Source organism: Trachurus japonicus, chromosome 18 (assembly GCF_045865225.1).
Source record: "Trachurus japonicus isolate A0001 chromosome 18, Traja_1.0".
Lineage (NCBI taxonomy): Eukaryota > Metazoa > Chordata > Actinopteri > Carangiformes > Carangidae > Trachurus > Trachurus japonicus.
The window spans coordinates 743,698-767,993 of record NC_140924.1 but is presented as its reverse complement, the minus strand read 5'-3'; the positions used below and the strand labels follow the sequence as shown (position 1 = coordinate 767,993).

The 24,296-nt window shown below is 44.3% G+C and overlaps 2 protein-coding genes and 2 long non-coding RNA genes across 6 annotated transcripts in view; 2 read left to right on the top strand and 2 right to left on the bottom strand.

Annotated features, from left to right (window-relative positions):
- Positions 1 to 15,951, top strand: part of LOC146968234 (disks large homolog 4-like) — a 51,023-nt gene extending 35,072 nt beyond the window's left edge. For 2 of the 3 annotated variants that reach the window (XM_085806438.1, XM_085806440.1), the window contains 10 exons: positions 4,807 to 4,909; positions 5,000 to 5,096; positions 8,075 to 8,251; positions 9,568 to 9,655; positions 9,999 to 10,074; positions 10,196 to 10,297; positions 11,697 to 11,869; positions 13,651 to 13,760; positions 13,871 to 13,962; positions 15,792 to 15,951. In XM_085806438.1, coding sequence (XP_085662564.1) covers positions 4,807 to 4,909; positions 5,000 to 5,096; positions 8,075 to 8,251; positions 9,568 to 9,655; positions 9,999 to 10,074; positions 10,196 to 10,297; positions 11,697 to 11,869; positions 13,651 to 13,760; positions 13,871 to 13,962; positions 15,792 to 15,898 — 1,125 coding nt within the window. In that variant the 3' untranslated portion in view covers positions 15,899 to 15,951. The remainder of the gene's footprint in view (positions 1 to 4,806; positions 4,910 to 4,999; positions 5,097 to 8,074; positions 8,252 to 9,567; positions 9,656 to 9,998; positions 10,075 to 10,195; positions 10,298 to 11,696; positions 11,870 to 13,650; positions 13,761 to 13,870; positions 13,963 to 15,791) is intronic. The other variant, XM_085806439.1, reaches the window with a different exon arrangement.
- A 431-nt stretch (positions 15,952 to 16,382) lies between these two features.
- On the bottom strand, positions 16,383 to 16,779 carry LOC146968233 (uncharacterized). The gene is made up of 3 exons (XR_015038221.1): positions 16,744 to 16,779; positions 16,624 to 16,674; positions 16,383 to 16,461 (listed from the first exon to the last, which is right to left on the bottom strand). It is a non-coding gene; the product is annotated as an uncharacterized LOC146968233 (long non-coding RNA).
- A 2,449-nt stretch (positions 16,780 to 19,228) lies between these two features.
- LOC146968232 (uncharacterized) lies at positions 19,229 to 20,784 on the top strand. Its single transcript, XR_015038220.1, has 4 exons — positions 19,229 to 19,412; positions 19,606 to 19,665; positions 20,397 to 20,447; positions 20,535 to 20,784. It is a non-coding gene; the product is annotated as an uncharacterized LOC146968232 (long non-coding RNA).
- Positions 20,785 to 21,780: 996 nt separating this feature from the next.
- The window catches only part of tfr2 (transferrin receptor 2), a 47,979-nt gene continuing 45,463 nt past the window's right edge, over positions 21,781 to 24,296 (bottom strand). Inside the window, exon 19 of the mRNA XM_085759030.1 lies at positions 21,781 to 21,886. Coding sequence (XP_085615156.1) covers positions 21,794 to 21,886 — 93 coding nt within the window. The 3' untranslated portion in view covers positions 21,781 to 21,793. The remainder of the gene's footprint in view (positions 21,887 to 24,296) is intronic.

Here is a 24,296-nt window from a genome sequence, read left to right as displayed (position 1 = left end):
CGGTGTAGCTACCAAATAAATGCAGTAGCGACCGGTGTAGCTACCAAATAAATGAAGTAGCGACCGGTGTAGCTACCAAATAAATGAAGTAGCGACCGGTGTAGCTACCAAATAAATGAAGTAGCGACCGGTGTAGCTACCAAATAAATGAAGTAGCGACCGGTGTAGCTACCAAATAAATGAAGTAGCGACCGGTGTAGCTACCAAATAAATGAAGTAGCGACCGGTGTAGCTACCAAATAAATGAAGTAGCGACCGGTGTAGCTACCAAATAAATGAAGTAGCGACCGGTGTAGCTACCAAATAAATGAAGTAGTGACCGGTGTACCTACCAAATAAATGAAGTAGTGACCGGTGTAGCTACCAAATAAATGCAGTAGTGACCGGTGTAGCTACCAAATAAATGCAAGTAGCGACCGGTGTAGCTACCAAATAAATGCAGTAGCGACCGGTGTAGCTACCAAATAAATGAAGTAGCGACCGGTGTAGCTACCAAATAAATGAAGTAGCGACCGGTGTAGCTACCAAATAAATGAAGTAGCGACCGGTGTAGCTACCAAATAAATGAAGTAGCGACCGGTGTAGCTACCAAATAAATGAAGTAGCGACCGGTGTAGCTACCAAATAAATGAAGTAGCGACCGGTGTAGCTACCAAATAAATGCAGTAGCGACCGGTGTAGCTACCAAATAAATGAAGTAGTGACCGGTGTAGCTACCAAATAAATGGAGTTCGGTGTAGCTACCAAATAAATGAAGTAGTGACCGGTGTAGCTACCAAATAAATGAAGTAGCGACCGGTGTAGCTACCAAATAAATGCAGTAGCGACCGGTGTAGCTACCAAATAAATGAAGTAGTGACCGGTGTAGCTACCAAATAAATGGAGTTCGGTGTAGCTACCAAATAAATGAAGTAGCGACCGGTGTAGCTACCAAATAAATGCAGTAGCGACCGGTGTAGCTACCAAATAAATGAAGTAGTGACCGGTGTAGCTACCAAATAAATGAAGTAGTGACCGGTGTAGTTACCAAATAAATGAAGTAGTGACCGGTGTAGCTACCAAATAAATGAAGTAGTGACCGGTGTAGCTACCAAATAAATGAAGTAGTGACCGGTGTAGCTACCAAATAAATGAAGTAGTGACCGGTGTAGCTACCAAATAAATGAAGTAGTGACCGGTGTAGCTACCAAATAAATGAAGTAGTGACCGGTGTAGCTACCAAATAAATGAAGTAGTGACCGGTGTAGCTACCAAATAAATGAAGTAGTGACCGGTGTAGCTACCAAATAAATGAAGTAGTGACCGGTGTAGCTACCAAATAAATGCAGTAGTGACCGGTGTAGCTACCAAATAAATGCAGTAGCGACCGGTGTAGCTACCAAATAAATGCAGTAGCGACCGGTGTAGCTACCAAATAAATGAAGTAGTGACCGGTGTAGCTACCAAATAAATGAAGTAGTGACCGGTGTAGCTACCAAATAAATGGAGGTCGGTGTAGCTACCAAATAAATGAAGTAGTGACCGGTGTAGCTACCAAATAAATGAAGTAGCGACCGGTGTAGCTACCAAATAAATGCAGTAGTGACCGGTGTAGCTACCAAATAAATGAAGTAGTGACCGGTGTAGCTACCAAATAAATGAAGTAGTGACCGGTGTAGCTACCAAATAAATGAAGTAGTGACCGGTGTAGCTACCAAATAAATGCAGTAGTGACCGGTGTAGCTACCAAATAAATGCAGTAGTGACCGGTGTAGCTACCAAATAAATGAAGTAGTGACCGGTGTAGCTACCAAATAAATGAAGTAGTGACCGGTGTAGCTACCAAATAAATGAAGTAGTGACCGGTGTAGCTACCAAATAAATGAAGTAGTGACCGGTGTAGCTACCAAATAAATGCAGTAGTGACCGGTGTAGCTACCAAATAAATGCAGTAGTGACCGGTGTAGCTACCAAATAAATGAAGTAGTGACCGGTGTAGCTACCAAATAAATGAAGTAGTGACCGGTGTAGCTACCAAATAAATGAAGTAGTGACCGGTGTAGCTACCAAATAAATGCAGTAGTGACCGGTGTAGCTACCAAATAAATGAAGTAGCGACCGGTGTAGCTACCAAATAAATGCAGTAGCGACCGGTGTAGCTACCAAATAAATGCAGTAGTGACCGGTGTAGCTACCAAATAAATGAAGTAGCGACCGGTGTAGCTACCAAATAAATGCAGTAGCGACCGGTGTAGCTACCAAATAAATGCAGTAGCGACCGGTGTAGCTACCAAATAAATGAAGTAGCGACCGGTGTAGCTACCAAATAAATGAAGTAGCGACCGGTGTAGCTACCAAATAAATGAAGTAGCGACCGGTGTAGCTACCAAATAAATGAAGTAGCGACCGGTGTAGCTACCAAATAAATGCAGTAGCGACCGGTGTAGCTACCAAATAAATGCAGTAGCGACCGGTGTAGCTACCAAATAAATGAAGTAGCGACCGGTGTAGCTACCAAATAAATGCAGTAGTGACCGGTGTAGCTACCAAATAAATGCAGTAGTGACCGGTGTAGCTACCAAATAAATGAAGTAGTGACCGGTGTAGCTACCAAATAAATGAAGTAGTGACCGGTGTAGCTACCAAATAAATGCAGTAGTGACCGGTGTAGCTACCAAATAAATGCAGTAGTGACCGGTGTAGCTACCAAATAAATGCAGTAGTGACCGGTGTAGCTACCAAATAAATGCAGTAGTGACCGGTGTAGCTACCAAATAAATGCAGTAGCGACCGGTGTAGCTACCAAATAAATGCAGTAGCGACCGGTGTAGCTACCAAATAAATGAAGTAGCGACCGGTGGAGCTACCAAATAAATGAAGTAGCGACCGGTGGAGCTACCAAATAAATGAAGTAGTGACCGGTGGAGCTACCAAATAAATGAAGTAGCGACCGGTGTAGCTACCAAATAAATGAAGTAGCGACCGGTGTAGCTACCAAATAAATGAAGTAGTGACCGGTGTACCTACCAAATAAATGAAGTAGTGACCGGTGTAGCTACCAAATAAATGCAGTAGTGACCGGTGTAGCTACCAAATAAATGGAGTAGCGACCGGTGTAGCTACCAAATAAATGAAGTAGCGACCGGTGTAGCTACCAAATAAATGAAGTAGCGACCGGTGTAGCTACCAAATAAATGAAGTAGCGACCGGTGTAGCTACCAAATAAATGAAGTAGCGACCGGTGTAGCTACCAAATAAATGCAGTAGCGACCGGTGTAGCTACCAAATAAATGCAGTAGCGACCGGTGTAGCTACCAAATAAATGAAGTAGCGACCGGTGTAGCTACCAAATAAATGAAGTAGCGACCGGTGTAGCTACCAAATAAATGAAGTAGCGACCGGTGTAGCTACCAAATAAATGAAGTAGCGACCGGTGTAGCTACCAAATAAATGAAGTAGCGACCGGTGTAGCTACCAAATAAATGAAGTAGCGACCGGTGTAGCTACCAAATAAATGCAGTAGCGACCGGTGTAGCTACCAAATAAATGAAGTAGTGACCGGTGTAGCTACCAAATAAATGGAGTTCGGTGTAGCTACCAAATAAATGAAGTAGTGACCGGTGTAGCTACCAAATAAATGAAGTAGCGACCGGTGTAGCTACCAAATAAATGAAGTAGCGACCGGTGTAGCTACCAAATAAATGGAGTTCGGTGTAGCTACCAAATAAATGAAGTAGCGACCGGTGTAGCTACCAAATAAATGAAGTAGTGACCGGTGTAGCTACCAAATAAATGGAGTTCGGTGTAGCTACCAAATAAATGAAGTAGCGACCGGTGTAGCTACCAAATAAATGCAGTAGCGACCGGTGTAGCTACCAAATAAATGCAGTAGCGACCGGTGTAGCTACCAAATAAATGAAGTAGTGACCGGTGTAGCTACCAAATAAATGGAGTTCGGTGTAGCTACCAAATAAATGAAGTAGCGACCGGTGTAGCTACCAAATAAATGCAGTAGCGACCGGTGTAGCTACCAAATAAATGAAGTAGTGACCGGTGTAGCTACCAAATAAATGAAGTAGTGACCGGTGTAGTTACCAAATAAATGAAGTAGTGACCGGTGTAGCTACCAAATAAATGAAGTAGTGACCGGTGTAGCTACCAAATAAATGAAGTAGTGACCGGTGTAGCTACCAAATAAATGAAGTAGTGACCGGTGTAGCTACCAAATAAATGAAGTAGTGACCGGTGTAGCTACCAAATAAATGAAGTAGTGACCGGTGTAGCTACCAAATAAATGAAGTAGTGACCGGTGTAGCTACCAAATAAATGCAGTAGCGACCGGTGTAGCTACCAAATAAATGCAGTAGCGACCGGTGTAGCTACCAAATAAATGAAGTAGCGACCGGTGTAGCTACCAAATAAATGAAGTAGTGACCGGTGTAGCTACCAAATAAATGAAGTAGTGACCGGTGTAGCTACCAAATAAATGGAGTTCGGTGTAGCTACCAAATAAATGAAGTAGTGACCGGTGTAGCTACCAAATAAATAAAGTAGCGACCGGTGTAGCTACCAAATAAATGCAGTAGTGACCGGTGTAGCTACCAAATAAATGAAGTAGTGACCGGTGTAGCTACCAAATAAATGAAGTAGTGACCGGTGTAGCTACCAAATAAATGAAGTAGTGACCGGTGTAGCTACCAAATAAATGAAGTAGTGACCGGTGTAGCTACCAAATAAATGCAGTAGTGCAGCAGCCTCAATAAATGTGTCCAGCTGCCAGAGTTCCACCTGTCCTCTGACTCTGTCCCTGTCTCTGTGTGTGTCCAGGTGAACGGGGTGGACCTCCGCTACGCTACACATGAGCAGGCAGCTGCAGCTCTGAAGAACGCTGGACAGACCGTTACCATAGTAGCACAGTACAGACCAGAGGGTGAGCTCTCTCACACACACACACACACAGTCTGTTGCTATGGTGATCTCTGCTGGAGGTAACCGTCACCATGGCGATTCTGTGTTGTAGAGTACAGTCGTTTTGAGGCCAAGATCCACGACCTGAGGGAGCAGATGATGAACAGCTCGTCTGGCAGCCTGAGAGCCACCCGGACCTTCTACGTCAGGTAGGGTCTCGTCTCACTCTCGTCTCACTCTCGTCTCACCTGTCTGTCTCACCTGTTGTCTCACTCTCGTCTCACTGTCGTCTCACTCTCGTCTCACTGTCGTCTCACCTGTCTGACTCACCTGTTGTCTCACGTCTAGGGTTGCAAAGGGGTGGAAAATTTCCAGTAAATTTCCGGAAAATTTCCAGAAACTTTCCATGGGAAGTTAAGCTGGGGAATTTTGGAAATATTCCAAATTGGAAACTTTCCATGGGAATTTATGGGAATTATGGAATTGTATGGGAATTTATGGGAATTAACTGGAAATTGGGGGTAATTAATTTAGACAAAATGGATCATATCCAAACATAAATGTAAATATTTTGTTTTGTCATACGCAGACATCCATGCAAAATAATATAATTTAAAAACATGACATTTCAACAGATTTATTTGTGAGTAGAACTTTATCAAGTTTTAATTCTTGTATGAACAATCAATTATTTTACTGAACCACAAAAACATGAGTGTTGAGTTAAATTTTACTGACCCTCACCTATCAATTTTGTAAATTTCGGATTTATTCCCGTTTATTCCCATATATTCCCATTAATTCCCATATATTCCCGTTAATTCCCATATATTCCCATTAATTCCCATGGAAAGTTTCCAACTTTGAAAATTCCTGGAATTTTGCAACCCTACTCACGTCTCACATAGACGTGCTGCTGCCTCAACCTCGAAGCGCCTAGATTCCGTCTATCATTCAGCGCTTAGATTTATTACTGGTGATAAGTATGATAATACCCACCACTGTGTTTGGCTGACCCTCTCTTGAGGAAATAGTCTACTTGCCAGCCCATAGGGCCCCATTGTGAACCCGGAATTGTTGAGTACCCCAAAGTTTTATGTTAGAAATAGATAGTATGGGTCCCCAGTATTCAGAAACTGCCGGATGCTAACTTATATATATTGGGCAATTAGCATAACAGACATAATTAGCATAAATTAGCATAATTGCCTATATGGGCAATATTTCAACAAAATTGACTTGGCTGATCTGGGCAATATTGGAGTGGTTTTAGGGGTTATTGATGATGCTGCATCCATTTCTGACATTTTCAAAATTCAAAATGGCTGTCTAAACCGGAAGTGACCAGATTTTAACCGCCAGTGGGCCGATTTTGATGGATTTCAAAATCTGGTCATCGGTTTAGACAGCCATTTTGAATTTTGAAAATGTCAGAAATAGATTCAGCATCATCAATAACCCCTAAAACCACTCCAATATTGCCCAGATCAGCCAAGTCAATTTTGTAGAAATATTGCCCATATAGGCAATTATGCTAATTTATGCTAATTATGTCAATTATGCTAATTGCCCAATATATATAAATTAGCATCCGGCAGTTTCTGAATACTGGGGACCCATACTATCTATTTCTAACATAAAACTTTGGGGTACTCAACATTTCCGGGTACTCATTGTTGGCAAGTAGACTAAAAGGCAAGGCAAGAGGCACTGGCTCTTATATATTTTCAAGGCCCTTTTAGGCAAATTACCACCGTATATTTTAAATTTGTTAGAATGGAACTCAGGCACTTACATGACCCGTTCAAGTGAATTGCTGCTACTTAAAGTTCCTCGAGTCTGTACAAGTATTGGTGAAACTGCCTGAAACTTGTTATGATGCACCTAGCTCTTGGAACTCACTGCAGCACCTCCTGAAATTAGACACGCTCCCTTCACTCACCGAGTTCAGGAGCTTGGTTATGGATAGCTGTGTCTCTGTTTTAAATGATCGTATTTCCTGTTTCTTGTTAAATGTATGTCTTGTATCTTGGCTTGTAACTCGACGGCATTGAAAATGAGGGTAACCTCAATGTCTCTCGAGAATAAATAAAGGTTAACAAACGTCATCTCACATGTTATCTCACATCTCTGTCTCACCTGTTGTCTCACATCTCTGTCTCACCTGTTGTCTCACTGTCATCTCACCTGTCTGTCTCACCTGTTGTCTCACACCCCATTCTGACATACAGCGACGCGAGCCACCGAGCGAGGAAGGAAAAGTGATTAGAATGCGTTACTTTTCTCAATGTGAACACTCCAAACCAGGAGCAGTGGTTGGAAATTGTCCAGGAAATCCATGTTATGGAAAAATGGACATACCTGCTGAGACTCAAAGAGAACGTATTTGAAAGGAACTGGGAAAAATGGAACATTTACATGAGACGTGACACCAACTGAACGAACGCTAAGTGGAACAGTGGACTGAACAGTAGTATCTCCAGACAGTATTAGTGTTATTATTGTTACTCTAACTTGTACCTTGTTTGTTGTATTGTTTTTCGCCTATATGTGAAAACTCAATAAAAATCTAAGTGATTAAAAAAAAAAGAATGCCTTACTTTTCAATCAGCCTGTCCTGACGTCGCTCCGTCCAGCGAAGTCGCTCAACCCTGAAAAAATGGCTCACTCTGTCTCTATCTGGACGACATTTCGTGGCAGTGTCCCGCCCCTAAACACTTCTTATTGGTTGATAAGTCCACGCTGCTTCCTGTTCACAAGCTAGTTATCAGAAAGAGGAGAATATGAGAGGAATACAATTTTAAAAACACTCCAAGATGTGAAAAACAGCAACCAGGAAATGCCAGGAATCTGTACGTCCCTCGATAATTTGATTGGTCTGGATTCTGAACCAATAGAATATACTCCCGACAAAATCGTCACGCTGCATATCAAGACACCTTTGCGCGAGTTTTCATCGCCGTTTTGCTCGCTCGCTGCATGTCAGGACGAGGTGTCACTGTCTCACATCTCTGTCTCACCTGTTTCATTTCATTTATTGTTTATTTGTCGATGACAGTGCACTGCACATTAATGAACAATTTAACGCCGTGGCGTCTTGTAAGTGTGCCGGATTTAGCTCAAAGCTGTTGTCCCACATCTCTGTCTGTCTCACATGTCATCTCACCTGTGGTCTCACCTGCTGCAGGGCGCTGTTCGACTACGACAAGCAGTGGGACTGTGGCGTCCTATCCCAGGCCCTGGACTTTAACTTCGGGGAGGTTCTCCATGTGATGGACAGCGCTGAGGACGAGTGGTGGCAGGCCAGACGTCTGAACCAGCAGGGGGAGCTGGAGGAGCTGGGCTACATCCCCTCCAAGCACAGGTCAGTCCACAGGTGTTCCACCAAACACAACCTGCTTCCAGTTCTTAACTGCTCCAAAAAGACAGTTCTCTTTTCCCCTGTAACTGTGCGTTCACACCAAAAGCTTCCAAAGCGTCAGAACGCCGGAAGTCAATTCATTTTCAATGAGAGCCGCCGACACTGAGCGTCGTCCAAAGCGTCAACTGGCGTCGCCGCGCTTCCTAAGCATCCAAAGCTTCCAAAGTGTCACCAAACGAGAAGTTGAGCCTTGGTTAACTTTAGGGTAATTAGCTATGACGCGGTTCGGTAGCAACCTGTCAGAATAGAGATGTCCGTCGGCTCCCCAATGACCAGCGCGATCGAACTTTGACGTCAGTCACGTGACGAGCGACCAAAGCGGCTGAAAATATTTGTCGTTTTGGGAGCTGTCTTGTCTGACGCCCACCCTCAAGCGTTTTTGACGCTTTGGAAGCTTTTGGTGTGAACGCACAGTAAGGAGCTGAGTCAGAGCTACGCCTCCATTCAGGAGCCTGAACTCGGCTGGAAAAAAATAGAAAAAGGAAGTCGTCTTTGTCGTAAACGCCGCAGCCAGCAACTACGTTTTGACGGCGAAATGTGTTGATATGAACGTTAGTTGTAAGGCAAGGCAAGGCAGTTTTATTTGTATAGCCCGTTTTTACCACCAGTTTGTCTCAAAGGGCTTTACATCCCATCATAACAACATCCTCTGTCCTGGAGAGGAGCACTGCTTCTGAACCAGAACTGGAACGATTGAGACAAAACGATTGAGACCAGAAAACGTTCTGACACCAGGCTTTGATCATGTTTATTGAGGATGTAAAGTGGGTGATTTTAACATGGGGGTCTATGGAGAATGCTGCTTTCTGACACCAGCCCCCAGAGGAAGAAGAGGGGATTGCAGCTTCACTTCTCAGACCCACAACTGCCCCCTTGAAACCACTGCAGCTGTAGCTCCACCCACTGCAGCTGTAGCTCCGCCCGCTGCAGCTGTAGCTCCGCCCACTGCAGCTGTAGCTCCGCCCACTGCAGCCGTAGCTCCTCCCACTGCAGCCGTAGCTCCTCCCACTGCAACTGTAGCTCCGCCCACTACAGCCGTAGCTCCTCCCACTGCAGCCGTAGCTCCTCCCACTGCAACTGTAGCTCCGCCCACTGCAGCTGTAGCTCCGCCCACTGCAGCCGTAGCTCCTCCCACTGCAACTGTAGCTCCTCCCACTGCAGCCGTAGCTCCTCCCACTGCAGCTGTAGCTCCTCCCACTGCAGCTGTAGCTCCTCCCACTGCCCAGGTGTCTAAACAGCTGTGTGTGTTTGTGTTACAGGGTGGAGAGGAAGGAGTGGTCTCGCATGAAGAGCAAAGGTGAAGTTTCACATTACAGATGGATGACATCACTTCCTGTGTGTGTAGTTGTGCGTAACAGTGTGTAGTTATGAGTGTGTAACAGCCTGTATAAAAGTGTATAGTTGTGTGTCTAACAGTGTTTGTTTGTGTTTAACAGTTTTGTGGTTGTGTGTGTAGTTATGAGTGGTTAACAGTGTGTGTAACTGTAGTTGTAACTGTGTAGTTTAGTGTGTAACAGTGTGTAGTTTAGTGTGTCACAGTGTGTAGTTGTGTAACAGTGTGTTTGTTTAGTGTGTAACAGTGTGTAGTTGTGTAACAGTGTGTTTGTTTAGTGTGTAACAGTGTGTAGTTGTGTAACAGTGTGTAGTTTGGTGTGTAACAGTGTGTAGTGTAGTGTGTAACAGTGTGTAGTTGTGTAACAGTGTGTTTGTTTGTGCAGGAAGAGAAGGTTTCGTTCACAGCTACGAGCTTGTCACTCAGATTGAAGGTGAGTCTCCTCTGACCTCTGACCTCTGACCTCACACAGACTGATCTGATGATGTCACTGACTGATCTGATGATGTCACTGATGATGTCACTGACTCTCTCTCTCTCTCTGTGTGTGTCAGTGGACTACGCTCGTCCCGTCATCATCCTGGGTCCGACCAAAGACCGGGTCAACGACGACCTCCTGTCCGAGTTCCCCGACAAGTTTGGCTCCTGTGTTCCACGTAAGGGTTATAAAGGCCGCCGACGCTCACCGCTCACGTGACCTGATTTTATTAGATTTGATTTAATTTAATTCATGAGCCAGGGCTCCACTGAAAAACTGCAGAACTTTACAAAAAACAAAACAAAGATTTAAAAAGAAGCTACATACAAACAAACAAATAATTTCAGAGTTAAAAGAAAATATTTCAGGGCAGTGAGCAAAGACAGTTATGGCGCATTTCCACTAGCGCGCTTCGGCTCGGCTCGGCTCGGCTCGGCGCGCTATTTGCGTGTTTCCACTAGCACGCAGTACCTGCAACCAGGTACTTCTGGTATCACCTCAGCCCTGGTTCCAAGCGAGCCGAAGCGTTACTAAAACGTGACGTCAGCCGACTGCCTTCCACTGATTGGCCGATGAGTGTCGTCACTGGAAGCGACGACCGACAACAGAAATGTTCCTGCTGAAGCCTGAAGCTGTTATTACCAGAGAATTTCTAATATTTAGACTGGCTCTGTTATTACGTGACTTTATTAAGTTTTAATATTTTTTCATGCGAGAAAGTAACTGTTTAGATCCCCATGTGCGGTTAGTTTATCCAAACGACGGCTGTTTAGAAGTTTGCCCCGATGTTTTTCGGAGAAGTGAAGCTCCAGGTCCGAGCAGCGACCGCGACATCACAGAGGCAGCAGCCCGGCTCCTGACGTGCTCTGCCGGCCAGCCTACGAGCCTCGCCCCGGTGGAGACACAAGAGCAGCACTGCCTTGGGGTCTGTACGCACAGAAAACACCACATTTACATCAATAAATAAATGTTTTACAATGAACCAGGCCGGTCTCAGAGCTGGCAAGACTCTCCGGTAAGGCATATTGAACGGTTAAATGCCGTTAACGGGACGAGAGCAGTCAAAACGGCGGTTTAAAGCTAGCTACAGCGAGGGTAGGTTCACTTCCTGTTTACAAAGTAAAAGCACCAATTCTATCGTAATGGCTTTCCTTATGATAAAAGGCAACGGGTGTTTTATTTTGTGAAAATAACCGGAAGTGCGTTGCTCACTACGGCTAGCTTTAGTAACGCCGACTTCGTTGAAACAAAATAGTAAACAGCTGGTATTTAGTCAGATTTTCAACACGTTGGGGATCTAAACGACTACTTTCTCGCCTGAAAATGTTTCAAATGTTGCTAAAGTTATATATTTACAGAGTTTAGAGCGTTGCTCGGCGCCGTGTAAATGACGTCACGGCGGCACTAGTGATACTCAGTTGTAATGGAAACACAACCAAACCGAGCCGAGCCGTGCCGAGCCGAGCCGTATCGAGCCGAGCTGTGCTAGTGGAAATGCGCCATTAGCTATCATCTGTAGCCACTCTCTCACCTGTCTCTCACCTGTCTCTCACCTGTCTCTCTCTCTCTCTGTGCAGACACCACTCGCCCTCGGAGGGACTACGAGGTGGACGGCCGCGACTACCACTTTGTGTCGTCACGGGAACAGATGGAGCGTGACATCCAGTCGCATCGCTTCATCGAGGCGGGGCAGTACAACAACCACCTGTACGGGACGTCGGTGCAGAGCGTCCGACAGGTGGCCGAGCAGGTGAGACGCCCCGTCGCCGCGGCAACGGAGGATGACACGGGAGTGGATTTTGAAATAATCCCATCCTGTCCCAGTCCCAAACCAAACCCTGAACACAATCCCACTCCCATCTGTTTTTACTCCCACCCAATCCTGCTCTGCTTTTCTACTGCAGTTACAATTTTACAGCGCGTTGCACTTTTCACTTTTCCCTTCCTCCATCCTTCCTTCTTTTCTTCCTTTCTCCCTTACTTCTTTCCACAATCCTTTTCCCCTTCCTTCCTTCGTCCGTCCTTCTGCTTCCTTCCTTGATCTAATCTGTTCCTTCCCTCCGTTTTTCTTTCCTTCCTTTTCACCTTCCTTCCGTCCTTCGTTCCTCCCTTCCCTTCGTCCTGACTTCTTCTTCTTTCCTCTTTTGATCCAATTTACCCAATCTGTTCCCTCCCTCGATATTTCTTTCCTTCCTTTTTCCTTCCTTCTTTCCACAATCCTTTTCCCCTTCCTTCCTTCCTTCCCTTCGTCCTTACTTCTTCCTTCCTTTGTGACCCGATTGACCCAATCTGTTCAACTATCTTACCTTCATTTTCCCCTTCCTTCTTTCCTCCCATCTCTCCCTTTGTCCTTCCTTCCTTCCCTTCATCCTTCCTTCCTTAACCCATGAGGGTTAAGCGCAAGGCTTGGGAGAAATGTTCAGAATCAAATATCGATTTATTTTTAAATAAAATGTAATGCATCATGGTTTTCAGACAGTCCCGTCCAATCCCGGTGATTGTGCTGTCATAGATTCCACTTCCTTCTGCTCCCGTTCATTTTTACTCACATTCTTGACCAATCACGTGATTAGAGGTGGAATTGACTCCCATTGCCGCATAGAGGATGACATTTTTCGAGGAATTCCCACGGGTCACGTAACTCCCGTGGGAATTCCTCGAAAAATTTCATCCTCTATGCGGCAACCAGCAGCTCCACGGGGGCTCCTGTGGTTACTGTTACTATTTACTAATTACTATTTAATTAAATTAATTTTTTTCCCTTCTCATTACGTAAATTGTTTTTTTTGTTTGTTTTTTTTAAATTCGGTATCTTTCATTTTTCTATGTTAATTTGTCTTTCTTTTTTTCAATTTTTTATGTTATGAATTTCTGTATTATCTTTTTACTCTGAAGACCACTGCTGTTGTTGTTGTTTTTTACATAGGGGAGGTATTTTTATAAGCCTTTTTTGGCTTCTACCTCTCCTGCACAATGTTTAATTTTACTATTTTCATTGTTTATGCAGGTTATATAATGTGTTTATTTGTTTATTTGTTTATATGGATCCCCATTAGCTGTTACAAGTGCAACAGCTACTCTTCCTGGGGTCCATGTTAAAAACCTGCAATTCAAGTAACAATAATATTTTACATGAATACAGTTTCAACACTAATTTCAGAATTACACATGCTCACACACTCACACCCACATATACAAGCACACACACAACACCTGCCTATGAAACAAGTTACCAATAACACTGAGGTCAAATTTCATAAAAAGAAAAATCCAAACCCGCAAAACAGGTCACAGAATTTCCAGGCCTTTACCCAAGAAAAACCTTTTTAGCTGTTTTTTAAAACATTCTTTATTTGTTGCTTGAGTTATAATTAAGGGCAACTTATTCCACTCAGAAGTGGCTCTGAACATGACTGTCTTTATGTCTTTGTGTAAATAAAAACTAAACTAAACTGTGGTGATCATCGTGGTGACGTGTGTGTGTGTGTGTGTGTGTGTGTGTGTGTGTGTGTGTGTGTGTGTGTTGAGCAGGGGAAGCACTGCATCCTGGACGTGTCGGCCAACGCCGTGCGGCGGCTGCAGGCGGCTCAGCTTCACCCGGTCGCCATCTTCATCCGCCCACGGTCACTGGAGAACATCCTGTGAGTTCAGAGGTCACGAGGTCACGACAACAACACACACCTGAGCTGCTGCACGCCACTAACTCACTAACTCTGTGTGTGTGTGTGTGTGTGTGTGTGTGTGTGTGCAGGGACCTGAACAAGCGTCTGTCGGAGGATCAGGCGAGGAAAGCTCTGGACCGAGCCATTAAACTGGAGCAGGACTTCCTCGAGTGTTTCACAGGTAAAAACTAGGGCTGGGACGATGCGCTTTTCTCCCAATTCCATTCTTCTACCAATTGTTTTGGATGCCGATTCGATTTAAATTGAGAATCTACGATATTGCCGATTTTCTCGATTTTTCGCCTGCATTTTTAACACCAGTGAAACAGTTGAATGATTATGAGTCTACAGACTATTCTAGATTTATTCAGCAGCAATATATATGTTTACTCTCTTTTCAAAAGCCTGGACTGCATAAAAGGGGCAAAAATAAAAGAGTATAGAAAAAACCTTTCTGACAGAATGAAATATAGACGGAGGTAAACTGCAACATTTTTAACATTTATCTGCACACAAATACTGTAGAAGCCTATAAACTAACAAACTCCTTTATAAACTGAACTGAAACCCTTTACAAAACCTGGATGCTCTGTATGTAAAAAAGGCGAACAAATGCACATTGCACAATATATACAGTATATAAAAGAAAAAACCAAAATTCATTTAAAAATCGTCAAAAAATATTGCGATACTTATGTGAATCGATATTTTCTCGCACCCCTAGTAAAAACCCTCCACAGGTGTTCGATACTCGTCAGGTTCCACAGCTGCAGTGATCGCCTGACACTAGGGATGTCACCATCACTTGTTTTCACAATTAAACGTGGTATTAAACGCCACAATTAATTAATCGTAAAGTTTCCTAAATACCGTCACTTTCCCAAAAAGATGATGTTGGAACCGTATCGGCAGATGTGGCGCCAAAAATAAAGGTAAATGCTCAGATACTGGTCCATTTAACTAATGTAACATTGAAATGGTAGGAATTTAAAGCCCCTGTACAGACTTTTCATTTAGTGTAGATTCTGGCGGCCCCTGTGGACGAAGGCGGCGGAATGAAGACTGCATTTCCCTCTGTCATGAAGACATTTGTCTAGAATTGTTTTGGAAACGTCAGAAAGAAGACGGGACTTGCTTTTTTTGTTTTTTGTTAGCAGTGTAATGTATCTATTGGTATGGTTTGGTCAGTGGTCCGACCCGACCATGCCTTCCAGAGGACTAAAACTAGACGACTTAGCTTATCTTCACACTGATGGGAGACTTTTGCTGTTGTAGGAAACAGAGACACATCAGCAGAAACCACAGACTTTATCCTATCCAGTTAAAAGCTCCGTACTGGGGCTTTAAATGTTAGCGTGTCATTTTTAATAAAAAAAAAAAGCAAAATAAAACAAGAAACGATTAAAATAAATGTAAACATTTGGTATAGATGACAATTTATGACCTGAATATTTCAAACATTTCCCCTGGGGGGTTAATAATTGGTCCGGTAACACTTTACTTGAATAGGTATTCATCAGATTGACATAACACTGTCATAAACATCAATGAATACTTCTGACAGCTGTGGTTAAGTGTCATTAGGTAAGTTATGTCACTTTTGATGCAAAGTTGACATTGTTTGAGATGTTTTTGTTATGACAACTTGACATCATTGTTAAAGTTTGTCCATTAGGTCTGCTATGACAGTTTAAATTGTCTTTATGTCAAGTTGTCAGAACAAAAACATCTCAAACAATGTCAACTTTGCATCAAAAGTGACAAAACTTAGTGAATGACACTTAACCACAGCTGTCAGAAGTATTCACTGATGTTTATGACAGTGTTATGTCAATCTGATCAATACCTATTACAGCAAAGTGTTACCAATCGTAACACCGTGATTATTTCTCTGACAATAATCGTACCAAGAAAATGTATAATCGTGACATCCCTACCTGACCCCTGTGTGTGTGTGTGTGTGTGTGTGTGTGTGTGTGTGTGTGTGTGTGTGTGTGTGTGTGTGTGCAGCCATCGTGCACGGCGACAGCTTCGAGGAGGTCTACCACCTGGTGAAAGCCGTCATCGAGGAGCAGAGCGGCCCCTACATCTGGGTTCCAGCCCGAGACAGACTCTGATTGGTTCCCTCCGGCTGCCAGACGGGGGCGCTGTCTCCATGGAAACGCCCCCCGCCCCCCCACCCCCACCCCCCCCTCCTGCTCTCAAGGGCGTGACCTGATGATGATTGCGAGCCAGACGTTGGTGTTGCCACCGATTTTTTTCCTTCTTTGGGGAGGACAAAGGAGCGAGCTCAGTGATTGGATGGCTGCTGTAGCCACGGCAACCAAGAGAGATGGTCTGGTGAAGCTGAGTGTGTGTGTCAGACAGACAGATTGTGTGTCGGTTCAATAATCCTGTATCATCAGTAAATAACGATCAGAGACTGTAGTTCACTTGGTATTGAAGTATTTATACGATCCTATTTATTTATTTATTGATTTATCTATTTATTTATTTATTTATTTATGTCACGTGAAAATGGTGCGTGTGCGTGAGTGTGTGCGCGTGCGTTTGTGTGTAGTGTAAATAAAGGCTTGTGTGACTGTAAATAAAACGATGGGGCTCAAACACACAGTCTATTCAGGGCTTAAAGTATCAACAACCACTGGACTACAACACCCACAATCCTTCTCCGTTTGGACTACAACACCCACAATCCTCCTCCGTTTGGACTACAACACCCTCAATCCTCCTCTGTTTGGACTACAACACCTACAATCCTCCTCTGTTTGGACTACAACACCCTCAATCCTCCTCTGTTTGGACTACAACACCAACAATCCTCCTGTTTGGACTACAACACCCTCAATCCTCCTCTGTTTGGACTACAACACCCACAATCCTCCTGTTTGGACTACAACACCCACAATCCTCCTGTTTGGACTACAACACCCACAATCCTCCTCCGTTTGGACTACAACACCTACAATCCTCCTGTTTGGACTACAACACCCACAATCCTCCTGTGGTTGGACTACAACACCCACAATCCTCCTCCTGTTTGGACTACAACACCCACAATCCTCCTCTGTTTGGACTACAACACCCACAATCCTCCTCTGTTTGGACTACAACACCCACAATCCTCCTGTTTGGACTACAACACCCACAATCCTCCTCCTGTTTGGACTACAACACCCACAATCCTCCTCTGTTTGGACTACAACACCCACAATCCTCCTCTGTTTGGACTACAACACCCACAATCCTCCTGTTTGGACAACAACACCCACAATCCTCCTCTGTTTGGACTACAACACCCACAATCCTCCTCCTGTTTGGACTACAACACCCACAATGGTTCCCCTCTACCTGGACTTCAGAGACCAGAATCCTCTTGTGTCCCAACTTGAGTTCTTCTCGTTTGGACTTCATTACCCACAATCCTCCTCATCTGGAGTCCCCTTCAGTCTGGATTGCTACAGACTACAATACCCACAGTGCACCTCTGCCGCAAGTGGATAGTTCAGACAGACTTCTGGTTGCTTAGCAACAACGAGGAGGTAAAACTGTGACGTCCATTTTTAAATGAAAGGCTGTGGACTACACTACCCACAGTCCCCAGCTGTGTTAAGAGATTACACACCACCCACCAATATCTAGTGCACAGAAGAACTACAGTACCCACAAGTCCCAGCAAACACTCTCCTACCCACAATCCCCGGCTGTGGGTCTAAGATGCCAGGATTCTGGACTACAGTACCCATGATGCTCTGCTGCTGAGTGTGGGTGGAGCTACAACACACCTGGACACGCCCACTCCAGTGTCCTTAACACAAACTCTATTTCCCACAGTGCTTTGGGAGAATCCTGTCCTCCACCTGTGACCATGGCAACGAGGAGCGAGGGCGGAGCCACGCGCTCCAGTGGGTTTAGACTGAAAATCAGGGTCATGTGAATAATTATAATAATTATAATGAAAGTAATCATGAGTATTGATGATGTAATATCACACACACACACACACACACACACACACACACACACACACACACACACACACACACCTCTACACACACACACACACACACACACACACAGCAGATTACCTGAGGTCGTCCTTTCTTTCCGAGCACTCAAACACACTGCAGTGTATTTCAATGTATATCTGACACACACACACACACACACACACACACACACAGGAGGCTGTTGGTTTGACTCATTGTATAATGAAATATTAGTTATAAATAAAATTCAACTTGAAATACTGAATAAATAAATAAATTCCTTATAAAAGCCAATGTGACCTCTGCAGCTCTGTAGCTTTGCAGCTCTGTATCTTTGTAGCTCTGCAGCTCTGTAGTGCTGTAGCTTGTAGCTCTTAAATATTTAGCTTTGCAGCTCTGTGGCTCTGTTGCACTGTAGCTTTGCAGCTCTGCATCTTTGTAGCTCAGCAGCTCTGTAGTCCTGTAGTTTTAAGTCTGTGGCTCTGTAGCTTTTCAGCTTGTGGCTCTGTAGCCCTGTAGCTTATAGCTTTGCAGCTCTGTATCTTTGTAGCTCTGCAGTCCTGTAGCTTGTAGCTTTGTAGTCTGTAGCCCTGTAGCTATGCAACTCTGTAGCTTTGCAGCTCTGTAGCCCAGTAGCTTTGCAGCTCTGTATCTTTGTAGCTCTGTAGTCCTGTAGTCTGTAGCTCGGTAGCCCTGTAGCTTTGCAGCTCTGTATCTTCGTAGCTCTGCAGCTCTGTAGACTGTAGCTTTTCAGCTTGTAGCTCTGTAGCTTGTAGCTTTGCAGCTCTGTAGCCCTGTAGCTTTGCAGCTCTGCATCTTTGTAGCTCTGTAGTCTGTAGCTTTGCAGCTTTGTAGCCCTTGTAGTCTGTAGCTCTGTAGCTCTGTAGTCCTGTAGCTCTGTAGCCCTGTAGCTTTGTAGCTCTGTAGTCCTGTAGTCTGTAGCTCTGTTGCCATGTAGCTTTGCAGCTCTGTAGTCTATAGCCATGTAGCTTTGCAGCTCTGTAGTCCTATAGTCTGTAGCTCTGTAGCCCTGTAGCTTTGCAGTCCTGTAGTCTGTAGCCCTGTAGCTTTGCAGCTTTGTAGTCCTGTAGCTCTGTAGCCCTGTAGCTTTGCAGCTTTGTAGCCCTTGTAGTCTGTAGCTCTGTAGCTTTGCAGCTTTGTAGCTCTGTAGTCCTGTAGTCTGTAGCTCTGTAGCCCTGTAGCTTTGCAGCTTTGTAGTCTGTAGCCCTGTAGCTTTGCAGCTTTGTAGTCCTGTAGCTCTGTAGCCCTGTAGCTTTGCAGCTTTGCAGTCCTGTAGTCTGTAGCTTTGCAGCTTTGTAGCTCTGTAGTCTGTAGCTCTTAGCCCTCTAGCTTTGTAGTCCTGTAGTCTGTAGCTCTGTAGCTAACTCAGGTCGTGTTCAGGTCCAGCTTCACCACATCGTGCTCATTAAAATTAAGTAAGTAAACTGCTCCATAAACCGGAGCAGACGGGCGGTGGTGACTCCACCCTGTCTGACCACACTGACCACACGCTGTGATGTCATCGCTCCCCCTCCCAGTCCTGTGATGTGATTGGTCGTTGGGACGAGGTCAGAACAGTTTAAATACGAGTTCAGACAATGCTGTTCATCACAACAAGAGATTCCACTGGATCTGCACAGCTGTGAGTACTAATGCTGATAATCCTACTGTTATCCATACTACTAATACTACTGCTACTACTACTTTCACTACTATTTGTATTCATTCTGCTGGTCTTATGTTAAGATTGCAATGGTCATGTGATCAACACACGGGTCTAAATCATTGTTGTCATGGTAACGGTGCATAAAGACGGTTGTTGTGCTCTCCCTCAGTGAACGATGAAGGTCACGTTGGTCTTGTTGTGTTTACTGGGCCTCAGCCTCACAACCACGGTGAGTACCCGTCCGCTAGAGCACTGGAATAAGAGAGTAACGACACCACCATTGACTCCCGTGGTAAGCCTCATGCCCCTAGTGGCAGGATATGGGTATTGCAAAAGCGCCCAGAAAACCCATTCACTCCAATGTATGTGTGTTGCCCACTTGCCGTGTTTTTGTTTTTAGGAGTCTTGGTCATTTAATATTACCAAAACACCTAAGACACCTCATATTAAAATGACCAAGACACCTAAAAACAAAAACACGGAAAATGGGCAACACACATACATTGGAGTGAATGGGTTTTCTGGGCATTTTTGCAATACCCATATCCTGCCACTCAGGGTGCAAAATCATTACAAAATGTAGATTGAAACATTCATGTAGAAAACTGTTTTGTTTTGTTTTTTTACTATCCTATGTGTTAATGTTTATCTGTAAAGGATCCTCAATGATGCTATTAACGTGGGTGATCTATAAATGTCCTTAAATTATTGAAAACACCACACTGCTCATTCACCAACAATGCAGAGATGTCAGTTCTTTTGCAAAACCCATATTCCTCCACCAGGAGGCGCTGCCATTGGACCAATGCTGTCACTACTCTCTTTTCCAGTGCTCTACTGCCCGCCATCCTCATCATGTTGATAATGGTGATAATGATGATGATGACGATGATGATGATGATGATGATGATGATGATGATGATGATGATGATGAAGGTGATGATGATGATGCTTTTTCAGGTCCACAGGAGAAGAGCTGCGAGGTCAGACAGCTCCGAGGGAGACGAAGGGGTGAGTCCGTTTTTGAGTGAGTCCTGGACTGGAATGTGTAGGCAAGGAACAAAACTTGAAACTATTGTTTGTTTGTCTTTATTTCAGAGCGACTCGGACGAGGACAGTGACGAAGAGGAAGAGGAGGAGGAGGAGGAAGAGGAAGGAGGAGGAGAAAACCAAGAAGAAGAAGAAGAAGCGGGGGAGGGAGGGGAGGGGGGAGGAAATGAACAAGAAAATGGAGTTGAAGGGGAGGAAGAAGAAGGAGGAGAGACAGGAGGAGGTGAGACAGAGGGAGGTGAGACGGGAGGAGGTGAAACAGGAGGAGAAACAGAGGGAGCAGAAACAGCAGGAGAGACGGGAGGAGGTGAAACAGGAGGAGAAACAGAAGGAGGTGAGATGGGAGGAGGTGAAATGGGAGGAGGAGAGACAGGAGGAGGTGAGACGGGAGGAGAAACAGGAGGAGAGACACAAGAATAAAAAGTGTTTGTTTTCCAATTTCACTGATTAAAGTTGAATCTGTCATTTGCTTTGACTCGTTCTGATTGGTCCGTTTGACTCAGCACACACACAAACTAGAGCAGTGTAAAAGAGAGTAAGGACAGCATTGGTCCAATGGCAGCGCCTCCTGGTGGAGGAATATGGGTATTGCAAAAGCGCCCAAGAGCTGACAACTCTGCATTGTTGGTGAAATTAAAAAATTTAAAAAAAAAAAAGAGCAAGTGTGGTGTTTTCAATAATTTAAGGACATTTATAGATCACCCATGTTAATAGCATCATTGAGGATCCTTTACAGATAAACATTAACACATAGGCTAGTTAAAAACAAAAAATAGTTGTCTACATTAATATTTCAATCTACATTTTGTAATAAACAAATTATAAGTATAATCTGATATGACCAAGACACCTAAAAACAAAAACACGGCCGTTTTCATCAATTTAGCAGCCAGTGGGCAACACACATACATTGGAGTGAATGGGTTTTCTGGGCGCTTTTGCAATACCCATATCCTGCCACTAGGGGCGCTAAACCCTTAAACCCTTAAACCCTTAAACCCTCAAACCCTTAAACCCTCAAACCCTTAAACCCTTAAACCCTTAAACCCTTACCACGGGAGTCAATGGTGGTGTCCTTACTCTCTTTTCCAGTGCTCTAACACAAACACACACACACACGTGTCTGTCTGGCACTAGGCACCAACTTCTTGTTTTAATAAATAAAGTTCAGTGAAGCACAAACACCGGTTTTGTTGTTGTTTAATTTATTGTTTTAGTGACGAGACCTCAGCCAATCACAGCCCAGGAAGTCAGAGAATCTGCCCGGTAACAAGGAAAGTCCTCACAGTCCCACTGTGTGTGTTGTGTCAGTGTGTGTATGTGTGCGTGTTGTGTATGCTCCAGACGTCTCCGTTCAGAGCGTTAGCCGCTCCCTGCAGCGTCCAGGTGAACAGAGTTGTGTATCAGTGTGTTGTGTTGTATCAGTGTGTTGTGTAGTATCAAATCAAATCAAATCAAATCAATTTATTCATAAAGCACATTTAAAAACAACCAAAGTTGACCAAAGTGCTGTACAGTTCAATGAACACAAAATTACAAACAAAGTGCTGTACAAAGTAGCCATGGCTGGGACAACCAGAATGAAAAATGACACACACTTGAGACCATCAGGGACATTTAAAGGCCTGGGGAAAACTAAAAGGTTTTGAGGTTTGCCCCTAAAGGCAGCTGCAGAGGAGGAACATCTGATTGAAATGGGTCGGCTGTTCCATAGCCTTGGGGCTGCAACAGCCTAGACCGGGGAACGGTCAGGAGCAGTTGATTCGAGGATCTAAGAGTCCTTGGGTTGGAAAGAGTCCTTGGGTTGAAAGAGTAGGTCACAAATGTATTGGGGGGGCCAGGCCACATAGCGCTTGAAAAACAAATAAAAGAACATTAAACTCTGTCCTGTACTTGATGGGGAGCCGATGAAGGGATGCTAGTGTGGGTGTTATGTGTTCTTGCCTCCTAGTTCCTGTTCTGGCAGCAGAATTCTGAACCAACTGTAAGCGGGATAGAGATGACTGGCTAATACCTAAATAAAGTGAGTTGCAGTAATCCAGCCTAGAGGTAATCAGGGCGTTGGTAAATGTTTTAAGGTCAGAGAGGGAGAGAATTGATTTCAGTTTGGCAATGTTTCGTAATTGGAAAAAACAACTTTTCACCACAGAGTTTATTCGTTTATCAAATTTTAAATCTTGATCGAAGATCACCCCAAGATTTCTGGCATGGGTATGAAGATTGGGCGCCAGGGGACCTAAGTGATTTATTATACCTTTGGAGGAGTTTGGGGGGGCCAAAGAAGACCACTTCTGTCTTCCCATCATTTAATTGGAGATAGTTATTTACCAACCATAGTTTGACGTCTTGGGGGCAGTCAAGAATGGACTCCAAGGTGGGGTAGTTGCTATGACCAGGTTGTTGCTATGACCAGGGGCCTCATTTATCATTGTGGATACACCTTTTTTTACGCCATTTTCCCCTCGTTTTGTGCGTACGCACTTTTCTCCGCCAAATTTGGAATCTATCAAGCCAAAACCTGACGGGGAAAAGTGCGGACATTTACACCCATTTTGACCCTGGCGTACGCCTTTTCTGAGGAACAGGAGGAATTGGCGACACCGTTGCTGAGTCAGAGAACTGCAGTGTGAGAGGGAGAGAGGAGCGGAGTACATTTAGAAGAGCACAGTAGGATTTTTTTGAAGTAGCTAATTGTGGTAGTGGTAGTGGTGGACCGTTGATGCTGGCAATCCAACCCGCTCTATAATAACACTAGGCTCTATGTTAATTGATAAACAGAGCGGATTGTGGATTTTGCTTTTTTGATTAGGCTGTGTGACTTCCGACAAGGATCAAACCATCCAAGTTTAAAAACACATCGGCAGCAGCTCAAACTGATCTGCAGCTACTGAGACTGTTATTATTCTGTCACCTGAGTTAACGAGGTGCACGTGAGTTTGGAGCTGACGAGAGGAGAGAATAAAGAGTGAGACAACGCGGCTCTGAGGAGGAACTGTGAAGGACTCAGCTGTAGCCTAATGTAAAATGACCTAAACCGAGTCCAGTAGAGCTGTAACTGTAGTGGAAAGGCCTGCAAAGTAATGGTAACTATCGTCCTGCTTCCTACATTGTTTTAACATCTAGGTAAAAAAAAAAAGAAAGAAAAAAAAGATTTTCTGGGATAAACGGGCAGATTACATAAGATTCTTCTTCTTTCTGCTCCCTTTTGTTGAGATTTGGGAGGTTTTTGTTTTTATTGTAGCTTATTAAAATGCAAGATCATTTTTCTGACTGAGTTATTGCCCGTGTATCTGCTTTCGGAGAAGTTCCGCTTCTTTCCCCCGTCCTCCGCCCGTTGTCTCCGTTGTCACTTTGTTGTCACAAAAGTTGCTGCGCCACAGAGAGCACATGGCTACTTAAATATGCACGTGCTGACCATATATAGTTGTATATAGGCGTTCCGGGGGCGGAGTAAGACGTGTGTTCACGTGTGCACCATTCTTGAGTCCTGTGTGATTAATTGCGGAGAGTTGTGCGTACGCACAGTTTGATTGATCTGAAAAAGGTGTAAATATTTAGGGTGTACGCCATTTTCATCTTTCCGCCGTACGCAAATATTTAGTAGCAGTTTTACACCCTCTTTGATAAATGAGGCCCCAGGTTGTTGCTATGACCAGGTTGTTGCTATGACCAGGTTGTTGCTATGACCAGGTTCGAGTGGGAGATATAACTGTGTGTCATCGGCGTAGCAGTGATATGAGATATTTTGCTTTTGGAGAATGGAGCCTGAAGGGAGCAGGTGTAGGGCGAATAGGATGGGGCCTAAGATGG